The sequence below is a fragment of the Garra rufa genome, chromosome 10 (assembly GCF_049309525.1).
Source record: "Garra rufa chromosome 10, GarRuf1.0, whole genome shotgun sequence".
NCBI lineage: Eukaryota > Metazoa > Chordata > Actinopteri > Cypriniformes > Cyprinidae > Garra > Garra rufa.
This window is the reverse complement of record NC_133370.1, coordinates 49190759-49218528: the sequence shown is the minus strand read 5'-3', so window position 1 is coordinate 49218528 and position 27770 is coordinate 49190759. Positions and strand designations below refer to the sequence as shown.

The window sequence follows — 27770 nt, the reverse complement described above, 5'->3', positions numbered from 1 at the left end:
TGTTACCACAGAAATTTAGGACCTGATAACCAGATCAATGAAGGGATGGCTGAAGCTGACAGAGTCATCCTTTGTTTGTTTTACACGTCCTGTTGGTGTTGCTTCAAGGATTAAGTCATGGGCCTTGGATGTGATAGCCCTTACTGACCAACTCCTAACGTCTGTATGAGGCTGACACCTAGTGGACATTTGTATTATTTGGGAATTTACAGACACGCCTGTTTTTCCCGTCTCTCAAACACAACCAGGAAGCTTTAGTGTAGAGAAACAAAAACTTAAGTGCTGTTGACCTGTTGCAACTTTATATCAGCACTTGCATAAAAAAATGGCAGAATCCTGTATTTCAGTGGATCAGTTCTTGTGTCCGGTGTGTCTGGATCTCCTGAAGGATCCAGTGACCATCCAGTGTGGACACAGTTACTGTATGAGCTGCATTACAGACTGCTGGAATAAAGAGGAGGATGAGAAGGGAGTCTACAGCTGCCCTCAGTGCAGACAGACCTTCAGTCCAAGACCTGCTTTATTTAAGAACGTGGTGTTTGCTGAAATGGTGGAGAACCTGAAGAAGACTAAACTTCAAAGTGTGGTTCCTGCTGGAGCTGGAGATGTGGAGTGTGACGTCTGTACTGGAAGAAAATACAAAGCTGTCAAGTCCTGTCTGGTGTGTCTGAACTCTTACTGTCAAACTCATTTTGACCGTCATCAGGAGTTTAATTCACATAAACCACACAAAGTCATTGATGCCACTGGACGACTGCAGGAGATGATCTGCCAGAAACACGACAAGCTTCTTGAGGTTTTCTGTCAGACTGACCAGAAATGTATATGTGTGTTGTGTATGGATGAACATAAAAACCACAACACTGTATCAGCTACAGCACAGAGGACAGAGAAAGAGGTGAGGACTGATGAGAAATAAAACGTACGCTTAATTTATGATTTTATAGTTATATTCTTCAAGAGATAATAAAGAGGTAACAATATTATTTCTTATTTACCAGTAATTAATTAACAATTCATAATAAACGTAACCAAGTAATCAGTACTTGTATCAATGAAAGGGTTTATTCTAACTCTATATTATAGAGCAGTAGCCTAGTACTAGTAAGCATTATATTAGTATTAGTAGGGTAATTTTAGTCCAGGAGGTATTTATTCACATGCTAAGGTGAACCGCTAGCCAACTATTTTTTTTTCTTTTCATGCTTTTTTATTTCAAAATACCAGATTTTATAGTTTGCAATTGTGAGTTTATATATCACAACGAGATATAAACCATAGTGACAGACCTGAATTGTTAAAGGAGTTCACTTCCAGAACAAAAATGTACAGATAATTTACTCACTCCCTTGTCATCCAAGATATTCATGTCTTTCTTTTTTTCCATATTTATTGAGAAAAACATTTCAGGATTTTTCTCTATGTAGTTGACTTCTATGGTGCTCTAAGTTTGAACTTCCAAAATGCAGTTTCAATGCAGCTTCAGACGGCTCTAAAACATCCCAGCCGAAGAAGAAGCGTCTTATCTAGTGAAACAATCAGTTATTTTCTAAAAAAAAAAGGAAGTGGAATTTATACACTTTTAACCCTTTAATGCTCATCTTGTCTAGCTCTGTGATGCACATGCAAACTCTGTGTAATCCAGTTTAAGACAGTTAGGGTACGTCGAAAACCTCCCATCTCATTTTCTCCTCCAACTTCAAAATTGTCCTACAGGACAAGATATCCCTTACTTCTCAGCGTGAGAAATACATGGTGTGGCGTGAGACCGTGTGAACTGATTGAAATGCATGTGAATGCGTAAGACTTGAGAGCACAACATGTAGCGGCACAGCTACAGGGATGAGCCACTATCCAGAGGGGGGCAAATAAATCGACGCGCAAGTCCGTGGTTAATCTTTTCCATTGCTTTATTTTCACAAAAACATAGTGCTTAACACTCACAGTTGCTAAAACATTAGCTCCGATCCACCAAACCCGCGGACCACATGGTCTAAAAATTGTGTCCGTCTCCCCTTACTCTCGCTCCACCTACTCCTCACTTCCCACACACAAACCCATAACATTCAAAACAAATAATCAAATAAACACAAATAATTATAATTAACAAATTAAACCAGCTAAATTGTATTCAAATTATTAAATCAGTCCATTCGATGAAAAATAGAAAAAGAAATGGCTCCAACATTCCAGCCCCTAATTGTTAGCTTGTGACAATTACTTCAAAAAAAAACAGAGCCATAACGTTTATAAAAAGTAACAAAGGAAAGGAAAATTCAAAAATAAAAAAATAAAAAATTAGCCAAAATACTGCAGCATCTTCTGATTAGTGGGTTTCTTCAGATTCTCATGACATGTCTTTTAGAAAACAAAATTTGATAATAGGTCTCTCCAGAATACTGTTCTTCGTTCTCACTTTAACTCGCCGTACATATCCTTTGCTGTCCGGAAATGTCTCCAAGATTCGACCTAGAGGTCAAGAACTCCGTGGTGAAGTATCATCGATAATGAGAACAATATCACCCGTTTTAAGGTTTTGTCTGTCTTTGTTCCACTTCTGCCTCTTCTGCATTAACAGGAGGTACTCTCTAATCCATCGTTTCCAGAAAAGATCGCAGATGTACTGTACTTGTTTCCATCTTCTTCTGGAATAGATGTCGTCCTTCTGAAAAATCCCGGGAGGCAAGATAGGAATTCCTTTCAACTGAAGCAAATGATTAGGGGTTAAAGGTTCTGGGTCTTTGGCATCCTCTGAAACTGTAGTAGTTGGACGATCATTGAGTATAGCTTCCACTTCACATAAAGCAGTCTGTAGGCCTTCATCGTCAAGAGTCTGCTTTCTCAAGACAGAGTATAGGATCTTTTTGACAATTCGAATGATTCTGTCCCACTTCACATTCTCTCTCAGCAGTAGTGCCTCTCTCAATTCTCGCTCTGCACCAATAAAGTTGGTTCCGTTATCCGAAATTAACTCTTCAACTTGACCCCTTTTACACATACATCTTCTAAGAGCACAAATACAGGAATCTGTGTTCAGCGAATAAGCCATTACAAGATGAACAGCTCTACTACTGAAGCAGGTAAATATCACTCCATATCTTTTGACATGTGCTCTCCCCCTCTTCACCTCAATGGGACCAAAGTAATCGATTCCAACGTGACTGAAGGGTGGTAAATCAGGAGTGATTCGATTTAGGGGCAAATCTGCCATCTTTTGTTCAATTGCAGATCCATGCCAACGTCTGCAGAATAGACAATCCCTGATGACTTTTCTGGCAACAGCATTACCTTTGGTAATCCAATACCTTTTATGGAGTTTGGCAAGCAGTTGGCTTCTACCACAATGACCGGACATCTTATGAATATGGTCCATTAACAGCGTACACATAAAGATCACAATGGATCACTGTCTGAAATGCAAAGTGATTCTTGAGGCAATTCAGGCCAGTCTGCAACAGGGCTTTTCAAATATTCTGGACCTTTAAACCATCTTCCATCATTCTTGAATGAGCTAGACCTTACACCGCGAGAGGCGTCATCAGCGGGATTAGCAGCAGACTTCACATAACGCCACTGAAACTTCTGTGACTAGTTGAATAGTTGAAACTCTATTAGCTACATATGTCTGGAATCTGCTAGTGTCATTCGAGATGTATTTGAGGACTGATGTACTGTCCATCCAAAACACAGAATCATCCAAAACTAGCTCCAGTTCTTCCTGCAACATTCTATCGACTTTTGAAGCGAGAACTGCGGCAACCAATTTGAGTCTAGGGATAGTCGTCACTTTTAGTGGGGCTACTCTTGCTTTATCCATCACAAAAACAACATGGACAGAACCACTGTCATCTGCAAGACGTAAATAGCTAGCCGTACCATAGCCGATTTCGCTAGCATCACAGAAGTGGTGTAATTGAGCACTACATATTTTTCCAAAGTTGTCGGGTACAAAGCATTTACTAAAGCTCAAATTCGAAAGTAGCTTGAGCTCCTCTAGCCACCTGTCCCATTTTTGTGCAAAGGCTGCAGGAATTTCTTCATCCCATCCGTAATTCATCCTGCACAACTCCTGTCCAATTATTTTAGCTGGCAGCATGACTGGAGCAAGAAATCCAAGCGGGTCATAGACTGAATTGGTAACTGACAAAATGCCTCTTCTGGTAAACTGTCATTGTTTCAAACATATTTTGAAGACAAAAGTATCAGACTCTTTATTCCACTGAAGTCCCAATGCGCTATCCACAGGAAGTTCATCTCTGCACAAGTCGAGATGTCTCACTTCTTTAGATCTCTCCTCCACAGAGATTGAAGCTAGTACATTGCGGCTATTACTTACCCATTTGGTGAGTTTAAATCCACCAGTAGCACATACTGCAATGAGCTCCTGCACCAACCTGATGGCTTGTCTTTCATCCGAGACAGACTTGAGGCAATCATCCAAATAAAAGTTGTTACGAATTGTGGATAAAGCTTCTGAATCAACTTTGCCTTCATTATCATCTGCCGTCTTCCTTAACGCAAAGCTGGCACAACTGGGGGAGGAAACGGCTCCAAAGAGATGTACAGTCATTCTGAACTCTTTCAACGGTTGATCAATATCCCCATCAGGCCACCACAAGAATCTCAAAAAGTCAAGGAACTCCTTAGGAACCTTTACTTGGTGAAACATCCCCTCGATATCCGCCATCACAGCTATAGGTTCTTGGTGAAACCAGAGGATTACACCTGAGAGGGTATTCGTGAGATCTGGACTCTGAAACAATTCTGAATTCAACGAAGAACCTTGGAATGAGGCAGCACAATCAAATACCACTCTGATTTTCTTTTTTCTTTTATGGTAGATTCCATGATGGGGGATGTACCATGCTCTACCATCATTTCTATCAAGCTCCTTCTGGTACCTTTTCTGCATGACCCTTTTTTAGGATGTCGGCAATAAAATCTTTGTAGTCTGATAAGAATTCTTCATCCTTCTTAAACCTCTTGAGTATACTTAGGGCTCGTTGTTCTGCAAACTTTATTTATTTATTCATTTTTTTATTATGCAAGTAGTGAATATGACAATATTACACCAAACATATAACACATAACGAAAACAAAAATAAACAAAAAACAAGTAAAGAATATGACAATATTTAGATATAGAAGCAATTTCAACATATATACTGATATCTAATATTACAAGTGCATTCATATAACAGTGTATGTATTTATGTGTCTGTGAACATTATGATCATGTGTGTATGCGAATGTCTGCGCATGTGAGCCAGTTATTGCATCTTGGGGTGGGAGAGGTAGTACATAAGTGAAATAATATCTAACAGATTATTAATAAATATAATAATAATAATAACAATAATAGTAGTAGTAATAACAATTAAAAAAGGAAGCCATTGGATATATCAAATATTATTAGCAATAATAATAACCATTATACCTATAACAACAATAACTACAACAATAATAAAAAAAAATTGCAATAATAATAATAATAATAATAATAATAACAACAAGTTGGAGTTTGGAGATTTAAAGAGAATTGGAAAGGGTGGAGGACAATGAGGAAGGCAAGTAATAATAACAATTGTATTGAATTATAACTTAAAAAAAAAAGAATAAATACTACTACTACTACTACTACTACTAATAATAATAATAATAATAACAATAATAGTAATTTTTAGGCTTGCCTCTGATCCCTCCATGGCTACCACATGCCACGTCCCAACATTGGTGCCGGAGAAGAATGCAACAGGGCCCAAAAGCCCCACCCATCCCTCAAAACCCTAGCCATCCCTAGTCAGCATCTACATGCCTCACCTTCCTTATATGTTTGTAATTTATTTCAATTAAGTGTGTAGATGTGTAGAGGATTGTATGTTTCAGCTAGTTTGTGATGCATTAAAAAGGTGAGACGTGAAGGCAGCCCAGGCCAAGGACCTGACCCACCCACACAGCCCACCTACCCTATGTATGTGTAAATATTCACACATTTTTCTTTTTCTCTTTATAGTCCTACATTTATGTAAATACATAAATTCTAAGTTGAGCATTTAATAGGTGTGTATGTATTTCAGCTAATAGGTGATGCATTAAAATAGCGAGGGATGCAGGCCAGAACCAGCCAGGTAAAGAGGTCCCCGAGGCGCAAGCTCAGGTGAACAGGTGGGGGGATACGCGCCCACCCACCCATATTTCAACTTCACCACATCAGTTATGGACCTGGATGTCACAGCCGCCCAGAGACCAGAGGCCAAAAAAAACCTTGCTGTTGTCTTTCACCCCTCCCAAAAACACTCAAATATTAATATTCAAATTAACACAGATAGGTGATGATGCTTTGTAGTGGTTGGTCTCAGACAAAGAAGGTCAACAGATTTATGACTGTTGAAGGGTAAGGAGTGATGACCAAAAGGGGTGTTATTCTTCTGTATTACTGTAAAGTGATTTGGATAGATTTTCCATCGAAATATAATCAATTAATAGATTCTTTCAGGATGCGATATGTATGGAATTTCTTGATTTCCAGTTCATGAGGATAGTTTTCTTGGCGATAGCTAGTGCCACTAGGAGTAACTGACTGTTTATATTATTTAAACTGATTACGGATATATCGCCTAGTAAACAGAGTGATGGAGAAATTGGGATGTGACATCCCATAGTGATGGATAGTGATTTAATGACATTTTCCCCAAAAAATTTAATTGGCGTACAATACCAAAGGGCGTGTATATATGTGTCTGGGTTATTTTGGGTACAATGTGAACGTGTTTCTGAAGTGAATCCCATTTTAAACAATTTTTTTGTCCGGTTAGGTGAGCTCTGTTAAGTACCTTGTACTGTATAAGTTGGGATTTTTTGTCATGAAATAGATATTTTTGCAAATATGTGTCCAGAAATCATCATCAGGAGTGATAGATAGGTCTGATTCCCATTTCGTATTTGGTAAACTTATTGTGTTGTCTGATTTTATTATTATTTTATATATTTTGGAGAGAAGCTTTTTTGAGGATGATATCAATTAATTCTAAAATCGATGGTGAAAGGTCAAGTTTAACAGTCCGAATATTGATTTTTGATTGGATAGTTGTTTTGAGTTGTAGATATTCCAGAAAACTATCTCTCCTGATGCCGTATCTCTGGACCAAGTATGAAAAGGAAGCCAGAGTATTACTATGAAAGATGTGTTGAAGTTGTGTGATGCCCTTCTCAGCCCATGTGTGCATGTTAAGTGGCTTTTTATTAATTGTAAAATCTGGGTTATTCCAAATGGGTGTGAATTTAGATGATGCAAGTGGAGTATTTGTAAACTGGTGAAATTTTTTACCAAGCTGTCAGAGCTGTTGCTATAGTTGGTGATTTTAAACAGGAGTGTTTTTTGATTGTCTGACTCAAAAACGGTAAATCTGTAGTGCTAATGTCTTTACAAATTGTTTGCTCAATATCTAGCCATGTGTATTCTGATGTGTTTGGGTGAATCCATTTATATATATATTGAAGCTGATTAGCCAGAAAGTAGTGGTAGAAGTGTGGTGCTTCCAATCCTCCTTGTGTTTTTGGTTTCTGTAGAGTAGTCAATTTAATTCGAGGGGTCTCATTTTTCCAGTAAAATTTGGTAATGATTGAGTCCAGAGATTTAAACCAGATGAGGGTGGGTTGAATTGAATAGTTAGGAATCATTGAAAATAAATAGTTCATTTTAAGGAGGTTTGGTCATTTTAATTGCTGATATTCTGCCCATAATGGATAGTGATAAGTTCATCCAACGTTGAAGATCGTCATTTATTTTTTTGAGTAATGGGGTGAAATTAAGACTAACTAGGTCTGACAGCTTAGGGGAAATATTAATACCTAAACATGTGATGTGATTGGTGCAGAAAGGGATAGGTGATATTTGGGATGTCACATCCAAGCTTTTATGATTTAAAGAGAGAATAGATGATTTACTCCAGTTGACTGAGTATTCAGAAATATGAGATAATGAATCAATAAGCTTAATTGTTTCTTGTAATGATGATGGAGGGTCTTGTAAATATAGTAGTATGTCATCTGCGTAAAGGCTGATTTTGTGCTGTATGTTTAATGTTTGAATTCCTTTAATGTAACTGTTTTGACGGATGGCTGCTGCCAGTGGTTCAATAAAAATGGTGAATAATGAGGGGGAGAGTGGGCATCCTTGTCTAGTACCCCGGTGCAGTGTGAAGCTACGTGATGTTAGTCCATTGGTGATAACAGTGGCTGAAGGTGATGTATATAAAATTTTGATCCAATTAATGAATGACTCCCCGAAACCAAACCTCTCTAATGTGGAAAACAGGAATTTCCAGTTTACCCTATCAAATGCCTTCTCTGCGTCCAAAGTGACTATGATTTGAAGAATAATGCATTAAGTTGAACAGTCTGCGTGTATTGGTGTATGCTTGTCTTCCTTTAATGAAACCGGTTTGATATGGATGTATTATAGATGATAAGACCATTTCTATTCTGTAGGCTAATACTTTGGTGATGATTTTAATGTCAGCATTGATCAGAGAGATGGGACAATAGCTTGATGGTAATTTGGGATCTTTTTTGGTTTGAGGAAAAGTGAAATTGTAGCTGTATTCATGCTTGTTGGTAATTTTAATTTTTGTTGTGACTCACTTAAAGGAGAAGTCCGGTGTGATATTGACCTAAAGTGTGTTGAATCATTATACCGAGTGTGAACGTACCTTGCATATCTCATCTCGGTTTGTGTCCTGCAGTCCGAAATCTGGGGATAGTTAGCCGATGCAAACAACAGGTTGTCGATGAGGGTGAATAGGGCATCGGACTAGCCATGTAAATAAATCACTGTTTTATGCCATTTACGAGGCACAAAGTAGCTCCACACTTCGTTGGTAGACTTCCAAGGGCCCTGACATTTAAAATGAGACATTGAGAAAAAGCACCGGTAGTTTATTTACAAGAAGATTTATACAGACAGTACCTGCAAGAAATTTACCGGCGGCCGCCATCTTTGTAGAATTCAGCAGGGAATCCATCAGGACCTGGTGCTTTATTATTAGGCATATGTTGTAATGCTGTATGAAGTTCATGTTGTGTTATGGGTGATTTAAGGCTGTTTTTTGGTGTTCATTCAGTTGTGGCAGAGTGATACTATTGAGAAAAGAGTTGATGTCATTCTGATTTGGGTCTTTTTCTGCTGAGTATAATTTGCTGTAGGAATTTTGAAAGATATGATTGATTTCATCTGGTGAGTTGGTAGATTTCCCCGCTGAGTCTGTAATAACTGAAATGGTTGCTTTTTCCTTGTTTCGTTTAAGTTGATTTGCCAGATATTTAACAGATTTGTTACTATGATGAAAATATTTTTGTCTAAGCCTGTGAATCAGGAATTGAGTGTGTTTGTTAATTATTTCATTTAGTTTTAATTTGTATTCTCTTAATTTGTTTTGTGTTTCTTCTGTTGGATTATTTATATTGATATTTTGAAGTTCTTTGATTTTTTGTTCCAATTCTGCTTCTTGATCTTTTTCCTTTTTTTTTTTGTTAACGGAATATGAAATTATTTTCCCTCTAAGTACTGTTTTTCCTGTTTCCCACAAAAGAGAGGGAGATGATTCAGAGATGTCATTCATTTCTAGAAAGAAAGCCCACTCCCTTTTAAAATAGCTGTCAAAATTTGGATCTTTCGGGAGAGATATGTTAAACCGCCATCTGGTAATAGGGTTATGAAATTCAGTTCTATTCCATTTTAATGTTACTGAGGCATGGTCACTATTGAAAATAGGATGGATCTTTGATTCCGAAATATTTGATATGAGAGAATTACTAGTGAGAAAAAAATCAATACAGGAACATGTGCGATCGACTGGTGAGAAAAACGAGTATTCTTTAACATTTGGATGTTGTAATCGCCAACTATCGCCAAGACCAAAATCACTCATGAAATGTTTTATGGTTTCTGCTGATTGCCAAAAGCGTCTATTACTTGAATTATTAGATCGGTCTATTGCTGGGTTAAGAACTGTATTGAAATCCCCTGCTATTATGATTGGACAATTAGAAATATTTGAAATGGTGGAAAAGAAGTTTTGAAAAAAAGATGGGTCGTCTGTGTTTGGGCCATATAGATTGCCAATTGTAACTGGGCTATTATTGATTGAGATGTTTATGATAATAAATCGTCCCTCTGGATCTATAGTGGTATTATGAACAAATGGGATTTTTTTATTTATCAGAATGCAAACTCCTCTTTGTTTTGTATTGTAGTGAGCTGAGAATAAATGATTGTATTCGGATGATTTAATTTTATCTTGATCTGAATCTGATAGATGTGTTTCTTGTAAAAGGCATATGTCTGCTTTTAGTTTATTTAAATGTTTCAAGACTTTGACCTTCTTTGCATGAGAGCCAATTCCACGGACATTCCAGGTTAGAAAATTAATAGAAGACATGTTATGAAAGTGAAATTACTGTAAAGATGTATGAGTGGTGTGTGTAGCTGTGTGTGTATATATTTATGGAATCATGACCATGTGTACATGTGTGTGCATAACATTTTGATGTTGTTGACAGGCTAATGTAACTGAAGAAACCCAAATGACACTGTGTATGTAGCAAAACAACAACAACAGCAAAACTAAGACCATTAAATAAAGACATAGTGTGAGACAAGGTAAATAGGTTCGGGAGGCGTGAGATCTAGGTGCAATATATATTACATTTCATGATATAAAATGTGGAAAAGTAGAGAGTGACAGAGGGAGAAGAGGGAGGAGGAGAAGGAAGAGAGAGGGGTACTGGGGAGTGAGGTAAGGATAGACTATTTATAATCATCAGTTATTTGCTAATTCTGGAATGAAGATGAGAAAAAGAAAAGAAAAAAATCAGAAAAGCCAGGGAGTAATGCCTCTGTCTCGATATAACTGTCCATTTATGTAAAGTTTGTCCACAGAGATGATTGCCTTTTTTCCTTCATTCATCATTTGTTTTCTGATTGGGAAGAGGTGTTTGCAACGTTCCAGTATGTCCTTTGGGTATTGATCATTGAGTCCAGAGTTTGTGCCTTTGAGTTGTTTGCCTTGCCTCTGAACCAGTTCTTTTTGTTTGTAATGTTCGAATTTTGATTGTTATTGTTTTGAGATCTGATCCGATGCACCGGGTGAAAAGTGATGTTCTGTACAGTTGAGTTGTTTAATCATGAAGTCCTTTACTGATTTTTCGGGATCATCTGGGGTTTGTTCCGGGATGCCTGTAAAAACTAAATTGTCCCTCATGCTACGTGATTGTAAGTCCAGAATGCTTTCTTTCATAGCTTTGTTTTGTGAAACAATGGAGGTGAGTTCGGCTGTAAGAGTGTGAACGCAGTCCTTTAAAAAGTGAGAGTGTCTATCTGTTCTTGGCTGAATTCTAAACTGTGCCGTAGTTCTTGAAAATCTTTATGTATTACTTCTATTAGCGCGATCCTTGCATCGAGTCCGGAAAGTTTTTTTTTTTTTCAATGGAGAGTAAAATGTCGCTTACCTCAGTGCAACACGGCGGTTTTGGTGATGTGGATGGTGTTGTACCTGTGCTGGAAAGTGAACTGGGACGGGGTCTCTTGTAGTTTGGAGTGAGGTTGCCTTTACTTTTTTTGTTGTCATCAGCGTTATCCTTGTTCATGTTGCTGTAAAGTTTGGTATAATGCGTGTCGATGTATTCCTCAAGGTAATCCAGGTTGCAAAAACGTTATGGTCCAGTTTTGAAATGGGATGCAAATACGGTATGGTCTGGTTTAGAAAACGGGAGAAAAAAATATATATATACACAGTCCAAAAAAAGAGAGGGGGAAAAGTTGTTTTCTGAATGTCTAGCAGCAGTGAGCCGCCATCTTGGATTATGCACCCGATCTCCTTGATTCTCGCGTTACTCAGCCTTCCCCCTCGCGTTCAAGTTCTGCAAACTTTTTGTTGTTAGGCATGGTGATGTTAGGTTTACGAAACGGAAGACATATTTGGTAATGACCATCTTGTCTAACAACAGAGTTGTTAACAATTTCTAAGAATTTCTGATCTTCATAAGAAAATTCAGGTTTTTTATCACATGCTTGCTCTGGGAAGTGATTATTATATTGTTCTTTTAACAAATCGTCCAGTTTAGCCACTGAGATTCTATTAGAAGACACAAATGGTCGTCCCTGTACATCTGTGGATGAGTTACCACTCAGTGGACCATTAACAAGCCATCCTAAACATGTCTGGACCGCTGTTAATAATCCTCAAGGGTTCCATTGCTTTTGGGATATTGACCCCAATCAACAGATCAACATCTGCTTCTATGGAACACAATCGAACATCTTTCAGATACGCCCATTTCTTTATGTCCTCTTCCCTTGGTATATTCTCCTGGCTAACCGGAATTGAACTTTGTGTAAAGACTTCAGGTAATTCTATGAAGTAGTCACTGTCCAGCCCACTTACTTCCAAGCCACTCAGACGAAAAGTTTTGACAGGCTTTTCCTGTCCCATTGTTTTAAGCAAAATCTCAATTCGTTTTCCAGCCATGTTCAACCGTCTCATCAAACTCTCTGTACAGAATGTGGCTGAACTTCCAGGATCTAAGAAAGCATAGTTTGAAGAACTCTACTACCTTTGGTGGCTTTTATTTTCACTGGAACAATTGCAAGTTTGCATTCAACTGAACTGGCCCCTGTATGCTCAGTAGCTACAACAGCCATAACAGGTCTGCTGGAGTTAGCTTTCTTAGCAACAATCACAATCTTTCTTGTGCACATCAATCAATGAATTAGGTGAGCCTCCATATGAGGAAGCATTTTTGGTATGCAACACTGTTGGATGCTTTTTGGAACAGATTTGACAAGTCAAACGCTTTTTACAGGCGTTTGTTAGATGGCCTTTTTTGAGACAAGCAAAACAAAGACCATTCGTTCTCAAGAAATCAATTTTATCCTTGTGCGGCTCATCCACCATTTTGACACAAGAATTCATTGAAGGATCAGAATGACAAAACAGGCAAGGTACATTAAAAGTGTCATTAGCATCGAATTGATGATTTGGTTGACAATTCTGTTTTGATGCTTCAACAGAAGAAACTAGTGACAACTTTTTCTACAAGAAGATTTGTGCATAGGAAGTTCAGTGGATGTCTTCTTAAAGTTAGAATTTGTTTTTGGATCTTGAATTTCTCCAAAGACTGGATCAAGAAGAATCGTAGCTTGTTTCTCAATGAAAGCTACCAAGTCAGAAAAGATTGGCCTTCTTTGCGTGCGTTCCAGAATATTGCAGGCGGTAGCTCTCCTCTTTTCTCTTTTCTCTCCAAAATGATGCTTTAAAAGACGTTTGGCTTCCGCATAACCTCTGTTAGCGTTCATGTAGAGACAAATTCGAACAAGTTCCTTAGGTTCACCTGCCGTGAACTGTTCCAGATAATACAATCGCTCCTGATTGTTATCCGTTTTCTCTTCAATATTATGAATAAGAGATTTCATGAAAGGTCTATATTCAAGAGGATCACCGCTGAATACTGGAATCTCCCTTACAGGAAGTGAAGCTTTTTTTCTGCTGAGTCACAAGTAAATCAGCCAGATCGCTTTGGCTTTGTAAAACAGGACCAAAGTCAACACTGGCAATGTTGGTGTTATTAGCTGCGCCATGCTGCTGGTCACTTTGTGTAGTCATAGTTGTAGGTGCAGTTGCTGTCTGGTTAGCAGTAAGTCTTGATGGAAATCGAGTTCCATGAACGATCCTTTGAAGTGGTGTCTTAGGAATTGTTCCGATAGTTTTAAAATGCAGAGGAGATGATTCAGAATCAACAATCAAAGTCGATTTTTCTTCAGCTTTATCCACATATTCAATCATAGTATCTCTTAATTTAGCAGATGAGTGAGAACATTGCAATGAACTTGCTTCGGACATCTCCAACACCTTTAACTTCGCATTTGCAGCATCGATTTCAGACTGCAATGTAAGAGCTTCCATCTTGGATTCCAGATGAGCCTTTTCCAACTCAAGTGCAAGCTTCCTTTTAAGAGCTTCAGCACGAGCAAGTAAAGCTGCCTTTTCGGCTGCAATTTTCACACAAGCTGACAGAATTTAACTGGTTTTAGATTTACTTGGTTCTTTTGAAGTTCTTGAAACATTAGACACACTATCAGAAGGATCAACCAGAGTCTGTGGATCGGACTGCTTCTTTTTCCACAACTCCAACTCATTCAGGAACTCAGTAAAAGTAAACTTCTTTGGCTCAAACCAGTCAATCCTTTCATTTTCTTTGACATCATCGGATAAAAGCAATTGTACAGACTCGTGCACTTGATAAAATTCATCCAGAGCCTTCTGAAATTCAAGATGAAGTTCATCCACTTTCTCAAAATTGCTCCCATCAGCCATCAACGCCTTCAATTCATTCATTCTTCTTGTGCAGGCCCCAAGTTTTCCTCTACGCGAAGCACTAAGTGATTTAAAACTCTCCATTGCCATTTCAATACAATCAGTCTCAGTCATCATAAACACTTGCTGTTCACAACCGTTTTGCATGTTCTGCTCGAATGAGAATCAAGCTTGAGTTCTTGCATCAACCACTAGCATTGGCTTAAATCTTTTGCCTATATCAGACAACTTTAAAACATCTAGCAAGACTGCTTTCAATAGCCATCGTCGCCATCAAACTTCAAAACGTGCATATGTGCCGAAAATCGTACTTTAAAACATTCCACGTTCACAAACAGCCTTCATTTCACATCGTATCAGATCGTAAAAGCTTAACGCTTAACGACACGTCCATAGCCACTCCAAAGCCAGCTTAATTCAAAGTAAACCTGCCAAATGGCTACTCACGGCACAGTACAGTCAAACAGCGTCTCAATGAAGTCAGGTCATCCGTTATTCGTTCGCTGAATAATCCATCCATGCAGCACAGCAGCAGACATCCACATCAATAGCCAGATGGTCGTGCGCGTGATCCAAGTCCGCGTCTTTGTGGACAATTTTTAGACTTAAATGTAGCTGCACAGCTACAGGGACTAGCCACTATCCAGAGGGGGGCAAATTAATCAACGCGCAAGTCCGTGGTTAATCTTTTCCATTGCTTTATTTTCACAAAAACATAGTGCTTAACACTCACAGTTGCTAAAACATTAGCTCCGATCCACCAAACCCACGGTCTAATGCTGCCTTCATGTGCTATCGTAATTATGGTAAATACCAAAATCCGACATCAAAATTGCACATGAACACCCACTCACGTTATAATTTCCACTGAAAAGCTCGAAATTTTTTATGATACCCGAGCTGCCGAGATGGGATAAACTTTGACCTTTCAACATGGCGGACAGCAACGAAACTATACTGAATGGTAAGCATTGCATGATGTTAAAAGTTCTCTGCTGCTTAGTTGGTTAGTTTGTAGCCCCCATAATGCTGGGGCATAAAGAATTTTAATAACGTCGCTATTTAAACGTAGTGTTGTCTTTAAAAATACCATTAAGAGAAGATGCTAGCTAGTCATGGCTTGCCTCCAGTAGGGTGCTGTGCGGTACAGTATTCTGAAGGAGGCAATTTTCTCATGTTATTTTATTTGGTCTGTAGTGTAGTCTTTCCGATATCACATGAAGGCAGCATAAAAATTGTGTCCGCCTCCCCTTACTCTCGCTCCACCTACTCCTCACCTGCCCTAAATGCAGAGTCGTCATTAAATAATAAAAGTCTCCCACACACAAACCCATACCATTCAAAACAAATAATCAAATAAACACAAATAATTATAATTAACAAATTAAACAAACTAAATTGTTTTCAAATTATTAAATCAGTCCATTCAATAAAAAAAAAAAAAATAGAAAAAGAAATGGGCCAACACAACATTTTAAGCATTGTTTTCCTCAACAGAGAAACTTGAAGGAGATGCAGCTGAACTGCCAGCAGAGAATCCAGCAGAGAGAGAAAGATGTTCAGCAGCTGAGAGAGGCTGTGGAGTCTTATAAGGTGAGTCTGGAGAAGAAGAGAAGTTTGTCTCAGTCTCAGTTCAGACTCTCTTGTCTCTTTCAGTCCCACTGAAGCCTGAATCACTGTGTGTCCTAACAGCGCTCTGCACAGACAGCAGTGGAGGACAGTGAGAGGATCTTTACTGAGCTCATCCGCTCCATTGAGAGAAGCCGCTCTGAGCTGATACGGCTGATCAGAGATCAGGAAAAGCGAGCAGTGAGTCGAGCTGAAGAACAACTGGAGCGACTGGAGCAGGAGATCAATGATCTGAGGAGGAGAGACGCTGAGCTGGAGCAGCTTTCACACACACAGGATCACATCCAGTTCCTGCAGGTAACAGACATCTAGAACAACACCATCATAGTGGACTTGAGACTGATCCTGCTGTGACAGGAGACTCACAGAGAAACATTTCATGAGTGTCTTATTATATAACCATCAGTCAGACTCTCATCTGATCATCTTTTGAAAGACACAAATGGTTTTTGGCTGTGGAAATCTTGTTCAAATGGGTCTCATGTCTGAACTTTTCTTTCACTTGTGTAAATGATGTCCCTGCGTGGAGCTGATGAGTTTTGATTTCTGTTTTCTGTAGAGTTTCCAGTCTCTCTCAGTACCTCCTGAATCTACAGACGTAAATGATGATGCCTTCATTTCTGTGGTCTCCTTCGATGGTCTGAGAGAATCTGTCCGTCAGCTGAGAGACAAACTGGAGGATTTCTGCAAAGAGGAGCTCAAGAAGATCTCAGACAGAGGTAAAGTCCTGGAGATTGATCTGCTCTCAGAAACGAGTCCATCATCATCTCATATCATGGAGAACATCATATTAGAAATGTCTTAGGAATGGATGCAGGATCATGAGAATCACACTGTTCATGTCTGTTGATTTCCACAGTCACATTCACCAACATTGTTCCCAGGACCAGGAAGGACTTCCTACAATGTAAGTCAGTAAGAAAACAAGCAGAAAAACTCACTGAGTGTGTTCATGTTCTTCCTGTAGAAGGTGAAAGAAGAGTTTTCTAATTGATGATGTAAATGATGATTTGCACAGGATATCTGGTCATCTGTACTGAGACACTGATGATACACTGAACATGAAGAAGATCAAACAGATTCATAATTCCTGATTCTGATGTGTTTTATCTCCATCAGATTCCCATCAGCTCACTCTGGATCTGTACACAGTGAATAAACACCTCCGTCTGTCTGAGAGCAACAGAGTGATTACATACACTGACACAGTCCAGTTGTATCCTGATCATCCAGACAGATTTGATGAATATTCGCAGGTGTTGTGTAGAGAGAGTGTGAGTGGACGCTGTTACTGGGAGCTGGAGTGGAGTGCTGGTGGATTTGGTTTTGTGTATATATCAGTGTCATATAAGAGCGTCAGCAGAAAGGGAGGAGGTAATGAGTGTTTGTTTGGATATAATGATCAGTCCTGGAGTTTGCGCTGCTCTTCCTCCAGATACTCATTCAAACACAATAACATAGAGACTGATCTCCCTGTAAAGTCCGTCAGCAGTAGAATAGGAGTGTTTGTGGATCACAGTGCAGGAACTCTGTCCTTCTACAGCGTCTCTGACACAATGAGCCTCATCCACACAGTCCACACCACATTCACTCAGCCGCTCTATCCTGGGTTTTGGTTTGATATTGGATCATCAGTGAAACTGTGTTGATGAATCAGAATAGACTGATGAGAGATTCTACCCATAATGCTTTGATGTGTATGATAAATCAGTAACAGTGAGATCTTATAGAGTCTCTTGTTTTCTCTTCATGTCATTAATACTGCAGCTAGACTGCTGTCAGTGAAATAATATGAATCAGAACAAATGTGTAATAAATCCTCATATAGACAATAAGATCATTGTGTGTGTGAGTCCTGCTGAGTGACCATGTGCTTGTTTTTTTTCTCAACCAACATTTGTGTTGATGGAAATCACTGATTTAGTTAATAATATATATTATTAATTAATAATAATAATAATGATTAATAGTTAACATTTAAATTTTTAATACATTAATTATATTTTTTATTGAGTTATTTCTGTTCTCTGACTGATATAAATAAATATTCTATTCTCATGATCAACAAAGGTGATGGGTTTTATTCCTCCTCTGTGCAAATCCTCCAAAGACAAACCAAGCACCTCATTATAGTTCCTTCTCTGACCCTAAAATCAGTCGACATAAAATCAGATCAGTCATAAAAGGAGACATGTTGTCCTGTGTAACCATAAAATGAGATTACTGATTTTCACCAATAAGCTGATCTCTTTCAGAAAGGACATTGCTCTTTACCAGTGTTCGGATTTTGAATTGTGTGTATTTTACTGTATATGTAGACCTTCAACCTTCCTCCTTAGTCTGATGGCTTCCATTCCTGGGCCAACTGAATTCAAGGTCTTCACAGTTAGCCAAATGTCCAAAACCAGTTTGTACAGTGCGTTTTAGCAATTAAGCCTGAAACTTTTGTCCTGTGGAGAATTTGTTCACAGGAGCAAAGTCAGAGTGGGTCAGGCTCCTCGAGACATAAATACATTTTTGGATAAATAGATTCCCTCCTCAACTTCTCACCAGGAGATAAATAAATCTGCAGCATTTAAATTTTTGTTAAAATTCTGGACATATATGTAATAATAAGTCAAGTAAGTAATACGCTATTGTATACGCTTTGATCAGGGTTGGAGCTAAACTCTGCAGCGGATTGGCCCTCCAGGGCAAAATTTGAGGTTTATAGGTTGTTTAATACACATGTGTTGTTTAACAGACTAAAGGGTGAAAACAATTACTTTGTTGGAATACACATTTTACATTTTCATAAAGAACTGCTCTACATCCGCTGTACTTATAGAGATCAGCTGCACCACCGCTGGTCGAGAGACCAACCAATAGTCTGTTGTACCAATATTTTTCCCAATATTTGAGCATTTTCTCATAATCAGATATTGGATGTTGTAACCCATTGAAATGTGTTGTGCATTTCAGCACACCATTTTCAGATCGCAACCCTTAATTTATGTCTAAGTTAAGTGGGCAGAGGTGCTTAAATGCTTGAAGATGCTTAGGGCCAGTCTGACAAATGACAGATGGGTCTAGCAGAACCATGAATCCTGCTGGGCCTGTGAACAGCGCCTAAAGAAGTTCTGCAAACTTCCTCCGAGGAGTTGGTTTATGGTCAGACTCTTGAGTGTGATGAGATTTCATTCCAGACAGAAAATGAAGAAGACCAAACTGCCTGCTGACCGTTATGCTGGAACTAAAGGGAACTGTGCGAGATGATAGTCAAGTGAATATTAGACCATATCTCTTGTACTTCTTGCAAGCTCTCTTTATGATAAATGGCCCGAAACAGTCCATGCCACAGAATGTGAAAGGAGCAGAAACTTCAACATGCTCTTTGTGGAGTTCTGCCATTTGTTTTTCTTCTGTTGGTCATCTACATTTTCAACATTTCACACACTTTTGTACAGCTTGAAGACTTACTTGCTGCCTGCAATGATCCAAAATCCATTCGTTCTAAGTTCCATTTGAGTTTGGTATCGACTCTGATGACAAACCTTAGTGTGGTAACGTGACAGAATTAGCTTGGTGATGTAACTATCTTCTGGGAGAATCACAGGATGTTTTAGCTTTTGACTGAGTGATGACTGTTTTAGTCTACACAAAGGAGACCTTTATCCAAAGTGGGATCTTGGTGATACAATGCAATAGAACTCTGAAGAGCTTCTCAATCATTTTACATGTTTGGAGAACAATTCCTGCTACACAAGCTTAATCACCACCACCACCCTTTTCACTGGGGAATTTCTGTTTTGTTCTGAGTCTTTTAATCTGGCAACATCCTTAAAAAGCATTGACCAAGAAGAAAATCAACTGAAACGACTGAGAATGTCCATACAGTCACTAACAGTGGTAACAAGTGTTTGGACTGATTTAAGTTTAGGGTCATCAACAAACTGATTGACAGAGGTGTATGGTGTTGGACTTCCCACAGAAATGTAGGTCCTGATCGATAAAGGGATGGCTGGTCTTTAAGGTTGATGTTGAAGCTGAAAGTGTCATCCTTTGTTGACCACTGAATATCAAGTACAATGAAGCTGTATGCCTCTGTGTTTACACTGGGCTTGAATATCAACGATCAGTTCTTTAGCTTCATCGACTGAATGAACACGTCTCTCCTCCAGGTAACTATGGGGCTGGTTCAGCAACACCTTTGTTAATTATCTCCTCCATGAAGGCATTGTAGTGGTCACAATATTGCTTGTTAGACTTGAGCCTTTTCTTCAAGCACCCAAACAAGGTCTATTTACCTATCTATCTATTCATCTATCTATCACAGCAGCTGAAAATAGCTTGAGATTAGATGTGCGATGTGTTAATAACTGATAAGTGTATTTTCAGATATATTTTATGATACCAGTCATATGTTGCTTGTAAAAAAAGTACTTTGTTAGAATACCATGCTAACCAGCCAAACCTTGATTCTTTAGTTGTGCTAGCAGCCCATTTAGCACCAACTCCCAGTGTCTGTTTGAGGCTGACACCTAGTGGACATTTGTATTATTCTATTATTTGGGAATTTACAGACACACCTGTTTTTGTCTCTTAAACACAGAACCAGGAAGCATCAGTATAGAGAAACTGAAACTTAAAACTTAAGCCTGCTGCACCTTTATATCAGCGCTCACATACATTAAAAATGGCAGAAGCCCGTATTTCAGTGGATCAGTTCTTGTGTCCGGTGTGTCTGGATCTCCTGAAGGATCCAGTGAGCATCCAGTGTGGACACAGTTACTGTATGAGCTGCATTACAGACTGCTGGAATAAAGAGGAGGATGAGAAGGGAGTCTACAGCTGCCCTCAGTGCAGACAGACCTTCAGTCCAAGACCTGCTTTATTTAAGGACGTGGTGTTTGCTGAAATGGTGGAGAACCTGAAGAAGACTAAACTTCAAAGTGCGGTTCCTGCTGGAGCTGGAGATGTGGAGTGTGACGTCTGTACTGGAGGAAAATACAAAGCCGTCAAGTCCTGTCTGGTGTGTCTGAACTCATACTGTAAGACTCATTTTGAGCGTCATGAGGAGTTTCACCCTGGTAAACGGCACAAAGTGATCGAGGCCACTGGACGACTGCAGGAGTTGATCTGCCAGAAACACGACAAGCTTCTAGAGGTGTTTTGTCGCACTGATCAGAAATGTATTTGCCTGCTGTGTATGGTGGATGAACACAGAAACCATGACACTTTATCAGTTGCAGCACAGAGGACAGAGAAAGAGGTGGGAACTCATAAGAAATAAACTTACAATTAAATTCATAGTTGTATTCTTTAAGAGGAAGCAATAAAGAGATAACACTGTTATTTGTTCTTTAACAACATTAAATTGTCATAGTAAATAATAAACCTTAACCGAGTGATCAATGTTTTAAGCCTGTTTTTCTGTTATGGAATTTAAAAATACATACATAAAAAAGGTTATTTTTATATATTAACTCAGAACTGTGAGTCGTTAGGAACATGTTTTCCTGATTGACATAATCAGGGCATGTTGAGAATCACCAACGGGGCTATTTTAAGTCATGCTGAAAACAAAAAAACAATATTCTAAACTGAGGAGTTAAATTTGAGAAATGAACTGTGCAATATGAATAGATTTTTAGCTATCCACTTCACCACTATTGGATTCACACAACCTATATAATGATTTAGTAGTACATCATATGTAGTGTAACATTTTAAGCATTTTTCCCTCAACAGAAACAGTTAAAAGATATACAGCTGAACTGCCAGCAGAGAATCCAGCAGAGAGAGAAAGATGTTCAGCAGCTGAGAGAGGCTGTGGAGTCTCATAAGGTGAGTCTGGAGAAGAAGAGAAGTTTGTCTCAGTCTCAGTTCAGACTCTCTTGTCTCTTTCAGTCCCACTGAAGCCTGAATCACTGTGTGTCCTAACAGCGCTCTGCACAGACAGCAGTGGAGGACAGTGAGAGGATCTTTACTGAGCTCATCCGCTCCATTGAGTGAAGCCGCTCTGAGCTGATACGGCTGATCAGAGATCAGGAAAAGCGAGCAGTGAGTCGAGCTGAAGAACAACTGGAGCGACTGGAGCAGGAGATCAATGATCTGAGGAGGAGAGACGCTGAGCTGGAGCAGCTTTCACACACACAGGATCACATCCAGTTCCTGCAGGTAACAGACATCTAGAACAACACAATAAGATCTGATATTACTGGACACTTTCACTAAATTTGCTGATGTTTTGATTAATTAATGTTAACCTAACAAATAACTTCACCAATATTATGAACCGATATTGCATTTTTCATGAGGGTAGAATTGTCAGAGTTAATGTTGAAAATTGTGTTCATTTCTTTAGTTTGTGTGTTTGTCTTTATTCTGATGATTGTGACTCTGTGTTTGTGTGTCCGCAGAGTTTGCAGGTTCTGTCGGTTTCAGAATCTACAGACAGCACAGCACAACACGTGACTGTCAGTTCTCAGCTGAGCTTTGATGAAGTGAGAAAATGTGTCTCTCTACTGAGAAAGAAGTTTGAGGATTTCTGCAAAGTTGAAATAGAAATGATATTTTATGAAGGTAAAATATAGGACATTTATTTGCTCTTGGAAAAGGACATAAAATGTTATAAAATGTAAAAACATTTTATGGAATGAATTGGTTTTAAACTGAAAATGTCTACTGGTTTCCATAGTGAAATGTGTCAAGATTATTCCCTTCCCTGAACCCAAAACCAGAGAGGAGTTCCTACAATGTAAGTTAATTAATAATTAATAATAATATTAATAATAATAATTCATTGCATTTATGTAGCGCTTTTCTAGACACTCAAAGCGCTTTACACTGTCAGGGGTATCTTCTCATCCACCACCAGTGTGCAGCATCCACCTGGAAGATACTATAAAGACATATAATCACAGAAGGATGTACCTTTATTTATATGGCTGTGTGAATATGTAATAACAATCTGAATTCCACAAAATCCAGAATTCATTAAAATTAAATAAAACCAGGAATACTGAAAGTTACTACAAATTTAGTGAGCATTATTCTTTAAAATTAAATGTTAAATAAAAACATTTTCACTAGTTTTAGATCTTTATATATAAAACATACTATATTACATTTTTATTCAATTTATGTGCAATATTCATTCCTTTAGTTCATATTGTGTAACATAATAACAGACTATTACAAAACTTGAAAGTCTTCTTCAGCACACTGGTTTTTGGTTTCAGTATTCAGTTTACAATCTAAGAGTTTAATAGGTAGTGGGGAGTTCTAGTTTAAACTAAAGTAATCTTAAAATAAACATTTTCATATACCTTCTGTGATAGGGCTACTTATATGCTGCTAAAACCAAGGAATGTGTATTTTTCTGGTAAAATGAAGAACATCAATCAAAACTGCCACAACTATTAAAGATATTTAAGAAGAATTTAATTTAAAACACACATTAGATCTTTCAAACTTTATAAGTACTGTTACCTTTTTTATTTTCATCAGATTCCTGCCAGTTGACTCTGGATCTGAACACAGTGAATCCAGTCCTCGGGCTGTCTGATGGAAACAGACAGACTTTTCAGGGATACAGCTACTATGAGTATCCTGATCATCCAGACAGATTTGATTACTGGGATCAGGTGTTGTGTAGAGAAAGTGTGTGTGGACGCTGTTACTGGGAGATTGAGTGGAGTGATAGTGTTGAAGTAGCATTGGCATATAAGAGTATCCGCAGAAAGGGAGATCATATGGATTGCTTATTCGGATGTAATGATCATTCCTGGAGTTTGTGCTGCTCGGAATACTCTGAATACTCATTCAGTTACAATAACGTAAAGACTGCTCTTCCTGTAAAGTCCGTCAGCAGTAGAATAGGAGTGTTTGTGGATCACAGTGCAGGAACTCTGTCCTTCTACAGCGTCTCTGACACAATGAGCCTCATCCACACAGTCCACACCACATTCACTCAGCCGCTCTATCCTGGGTTTAGGGTTTATTTTGGAACAACCATGAAACTATGCGATTTATCAAAATAAAAATATTCTGCAAAATTTTTTTTATTAAACCATTGCTTTGAACTGCATTAAAAATTAACACAAATTAAATGTTGTTTTCCATTAAAATAGACACTTAATACAGCACAGGCATAGTTTACACACACACACACACACACACACACACACACACACACACACACACATATATATATATATATATATATATATATATATATATATATATATATATATATATATATACGTGTGTGTGTGTGTGTGTGTGTGTGTGTGTGTGTGTGTGTTTGTTTTTGTGACATATCAGGACACAAATTTGTGTAATAACATGGGTATGACATAGGTATTACAAGGAGAGGGTGACTTATGAGGACATTGCCCATGTCCCCACTTTTCAAAAGGCTTATAAATCATACAGAATACGTTTTTTTGAGAATGTAAAGATATGCACAATCTCCTGTGAGGGCTAGGTTTAGGTGTAGGGAAGGTGTAGGGTGATAGCAAATATCGTTTGTACAGTATAAAAACCATTACGTCTATGGAATGTCCCCACAATTCACAAAAACAAACATGTGTGTGTGTGTGTGTGTAAATAAAAATAATAATACATTTATAACAATAATTACATTTATATAAAAAAGTGCAATTTATATACTTTTTAACCTCTAATGCTCGTCTTGTCTAGCTCGGTGATGTACATGCAAACTCTGTGTAATCCGGTTCAAGACAGTTAGTGTATGTTGAAAAACTCCCATCTTATTTTCTGCAACTTCAAAATCATCCTACATCGCTGTTTTACCTTTTTTTGTAAAGGGTGTTTGACCTTTGTACGTTCACTTTGTAAATACTGGGTTAGTACTTCTGCAGCGATGTAGGATGATTGTGAAGTTAGAGGAGAAAATGATATGAGTTATTCAACATACCCTAACTGTATTGTATTGACCCAGATTCCACAGAGTTTGCATGTGCATCACAGAGCTAGAAAAGATGTGCATTTAAGGTTAAAAACTTAGAGAGAAATAAATTTCCACGCCATTATTATTAGTTTCGATTTAAATATTTAGGCTAGGCATTTATAATGTTTACAGTGAATTTGTGTTTGTTTTTTACTTAAATTTTCGTTCCTTCTTCTGTTCGGAACACTGCAAAATTTACGGTATTTTTTTGTGGAGTGAGGGGAATATAGATACATGTTTCTAATGTTTGTAAACGTTTCGTTTATTTTACATTATTTCTAAACAAAATGATAAAATGTGTCTTATATGTCTTATGTGTCTTGTTTTTGTTTTAGGGTGCTTAGAGGTAGTGTTGTTTTTGGCGGCCGATTTTAATTTTAGTTTTAGTCTAGTCTTTGTGTGACGCTGTCATTTTAGTTTTTATTAGTTTTAGTCACGTTCATATTCTTTTTAGTCTAGTCAAGTTTTAGTCGACTAAAAGTCTGAGCATTTTAGTCTTATTTTAGTCAGAATTACCCATGACTATTTTCATCTAGTTTTAGTCGATGAAAACTGATGACATTTTAGTCTAGTTTTAGTCGACGAAAACTGATGACATTTAGTCAATTTTTTGTCAATGAAAATTGTATTTTAGTCTATTTTTAGTAATGCAATTTTATTCAACCCAGTCAAAATAGTATAAGTAGAAGTATAGACGAAACCAATGTCTTCTTTTAGCCAAACCCATTTCAACCTTATAAGCTCAAGAATACATCCATTCCAGACATGAATTTGAAATTACAACATTTATTTTACCTACCAAACATGTTAGAAGTACACACACATAAATTTAAATAAAATAAATACTGACTGCTTTGTATTCTGATTCAAATAACACGAACCCCTTGCACAGGATTCAAGTGTCATTCACTTCTTTATTAAGAATAAATCATAATACGAATAAATATGTACGTGTAGTTTTGTGCATGTTCATTTTCTAGTAATTCCCGCTTCAAAAGCACTTCTAATAATATTAGTCAATTTAACAATATCCTTAATTTATTTGATCCTCTATGGCTGCACAAATCATGCTTGTACTTTTATAAGTTTATTTACCAATTAATTAATTTGTGTAAGTAAAATATTTCTTATGGTTTTCGTAGCACACATTGATTCATTTTATGAAACTGTCCAAAAATCGCTTTGACATCTGGGACGCAAAAGAAACTTTTTCCACCTTTGACCACAAGATGTCATTAGTGTGCAACGTGTTGAAAAGCTTCGAGAAATGAAGCTTTTTAGATCCAGTTGAGGGGAACGCTTTGGTGCTGGAAAGCTTAATTTTCCCATCACTTCTAAAAAGTATGAAAAAATGTATGAGTCGTTTCTTCTTTTTCTCCCAAAGACGAACCACAGCTGACCAGCCATCGGTCCCTTTCTCTGTGTCAGACTTAACTTTGTTTGTAGCCGCGAGTGTGGCTTGAGAAAGTGACGTCGCCTGTGGTTTAGGCTAGAAGGGATAAGGCTCTGGCTACTGGGCATGCGCACATCAATCTGACGTTATAACATTTCGTTTCGTCTCGTTTTCGTCGCCGAAAATGAAGAGACATTTTAGCATAGTTTTTATTTTGTAAACCACATTTAGTCTCGTTTTTATTCGTCAACGATATTGCATTATACATTTTGTTATAGTCATCGTCACATGACCAGCATTTTCGTTTCGTTTCGTCTCGTTTTCGTCATGTGATAAAGGTTCGTTGACGACCATATTTAGTCATAATTTTCGTTGACGAAAGCAACACTACTTAGAGGGTAGAACCGAGCCTGATTTCTTAACAGTTTGTGTGTGCTATGCACCAACATTTAAGTGATTCTTATTCTGAATTGTCAAAAACAATAGGTCAGGAATAGGCAACATCAGTTTAGCTCCAACCCTGAAAAAAAGTCACCTGCCTGTAGCCTTATGCTGCCTTCATGTGCTATCGTAATTATGGTAAACACCAAAATCCGACATCTAAATTGCACATGAACACCCACTCACGTTGTAATTTCCACTGGAAAGTTCGAAATTTTTTATGATACCCGAGTTGCCGAGATGGGATAAACTTTGACCTTTCAACATGGCGGACAGCAACGAAACTATACTGAATGGTAAGCATTGCATGATGTTAAAAGTTCTCTGCTGTTTAGTTGGTTAGTTTGTAGCCCCCATAATGCTGGGGCATAAAGAATTTTAATACCGTCGCTATTTAAACACAGTGTTGTCTTTAAAAATACCGTTAAGAGAAGATGCTAGCTCGTCGTGGCTCGCCTCCAGTAGGGTGATGTGCGGAACAGTATTCGGAAGGAGGCAATTTTCTCATGTTATTTTATTTGGTCTGTTTTACCAAAGTAGCATGTAAGGACAAATTGCGAGTCCGCCATGTTTCTCTTCACTACGACAACAAAAGCACCTGAACACAAGCATCATCTTTCCCATATCACATGAAGGCAGCATTAATCCTGCAGATTAGCTTGTTCAGGTGTGTTTGGTAGCACTCCAGGACTGATGTTGCCTGTTCCTGCGATAGGACAATCAGCTGAGTGGTGAGTTGCGCCATCTAGTGTGCAGGCAAGAAATTGGCCAAAGAGGATCCATTGTTTCACGTTTGGTATGAAATCTTGAAATGCTCTTGAATCTTGGAGTATGGCCTTGTGTACTGACCGTGAAGTAGCTGTAGATCAGGCTTTCTCAAATCTGGTCCATTAAAGCCACAGTTCTGCAGGGTTTTTAGCTCCATCCCTGATCAAACACATCTGAACAAGCCAATCATGCTCTTCAGGATTACTAGAGA

At 38.2% G+C, this 27770-nt stretch overlaps 1 protein-coding gene and 1 pseudogene across 1 annotated transcript; both read left to right on the top strand.

The window, feature by feature from the left end:
• The first annotated feature begins 325 nt into the window (after window positions 1–325).
• Window positions 326–17667, top strand: LOC141344983 (E3 ubiquitin/ISG15 ligase TRIM25-like). The gene is made up of 6 exons (XM_073849883.1): window positions 326–898; window positions 15870–15965; window positions 16065–16298; window positions 16561–16723; window positions 16867–16908; window positions 17121–17667. Exons 1-6 carry the CDS (start codon window positions 326–328, stop codon window positions 17648–17650), a joined length of 1638 nt encoding a protein of 545 aa, XP_073705984.1. The 3' UTR covers window positions 17651–17667.
• A 2986-nt stretch (window positions 17668–20653) lies between these two features.
• On the top strand, window positions 20654–24025 carry LOC141344926 (tripartite motif-containing protein 16-like; annotated as a pseudogene).
• Window positions 24026–27770: the final 3745 nt, after the last annotated feature.

What these genes read in the sequence shown, in the direction of transcription:
- LOC141344983 (XM_073849883.1), top strand. Translation starts at nt 326, where the DNA reads ATGGCAGAATCCTGTATTTCAGTGGATCAGTTCTTGTGTCCGGTGTGT. An exon ending in AGGCTGTGGAGTCTTATAAG is followed by an intron (nt 15,966 to 16,064) that starts GTGAGTCTGGAG and finishes GTGTCCTAACAG; the next exon opens with CGCTCTGCACAGACAGCAGT. An exon ending in CAGGAAGGACTTCCTACAAT is followed by an intron (nt 16,909 to 17,120) that starts GTAAGTCAGTAA and finishes TATCTCCATCAG; the next exon opens with ATTCCCATCAGCTCACTCTG.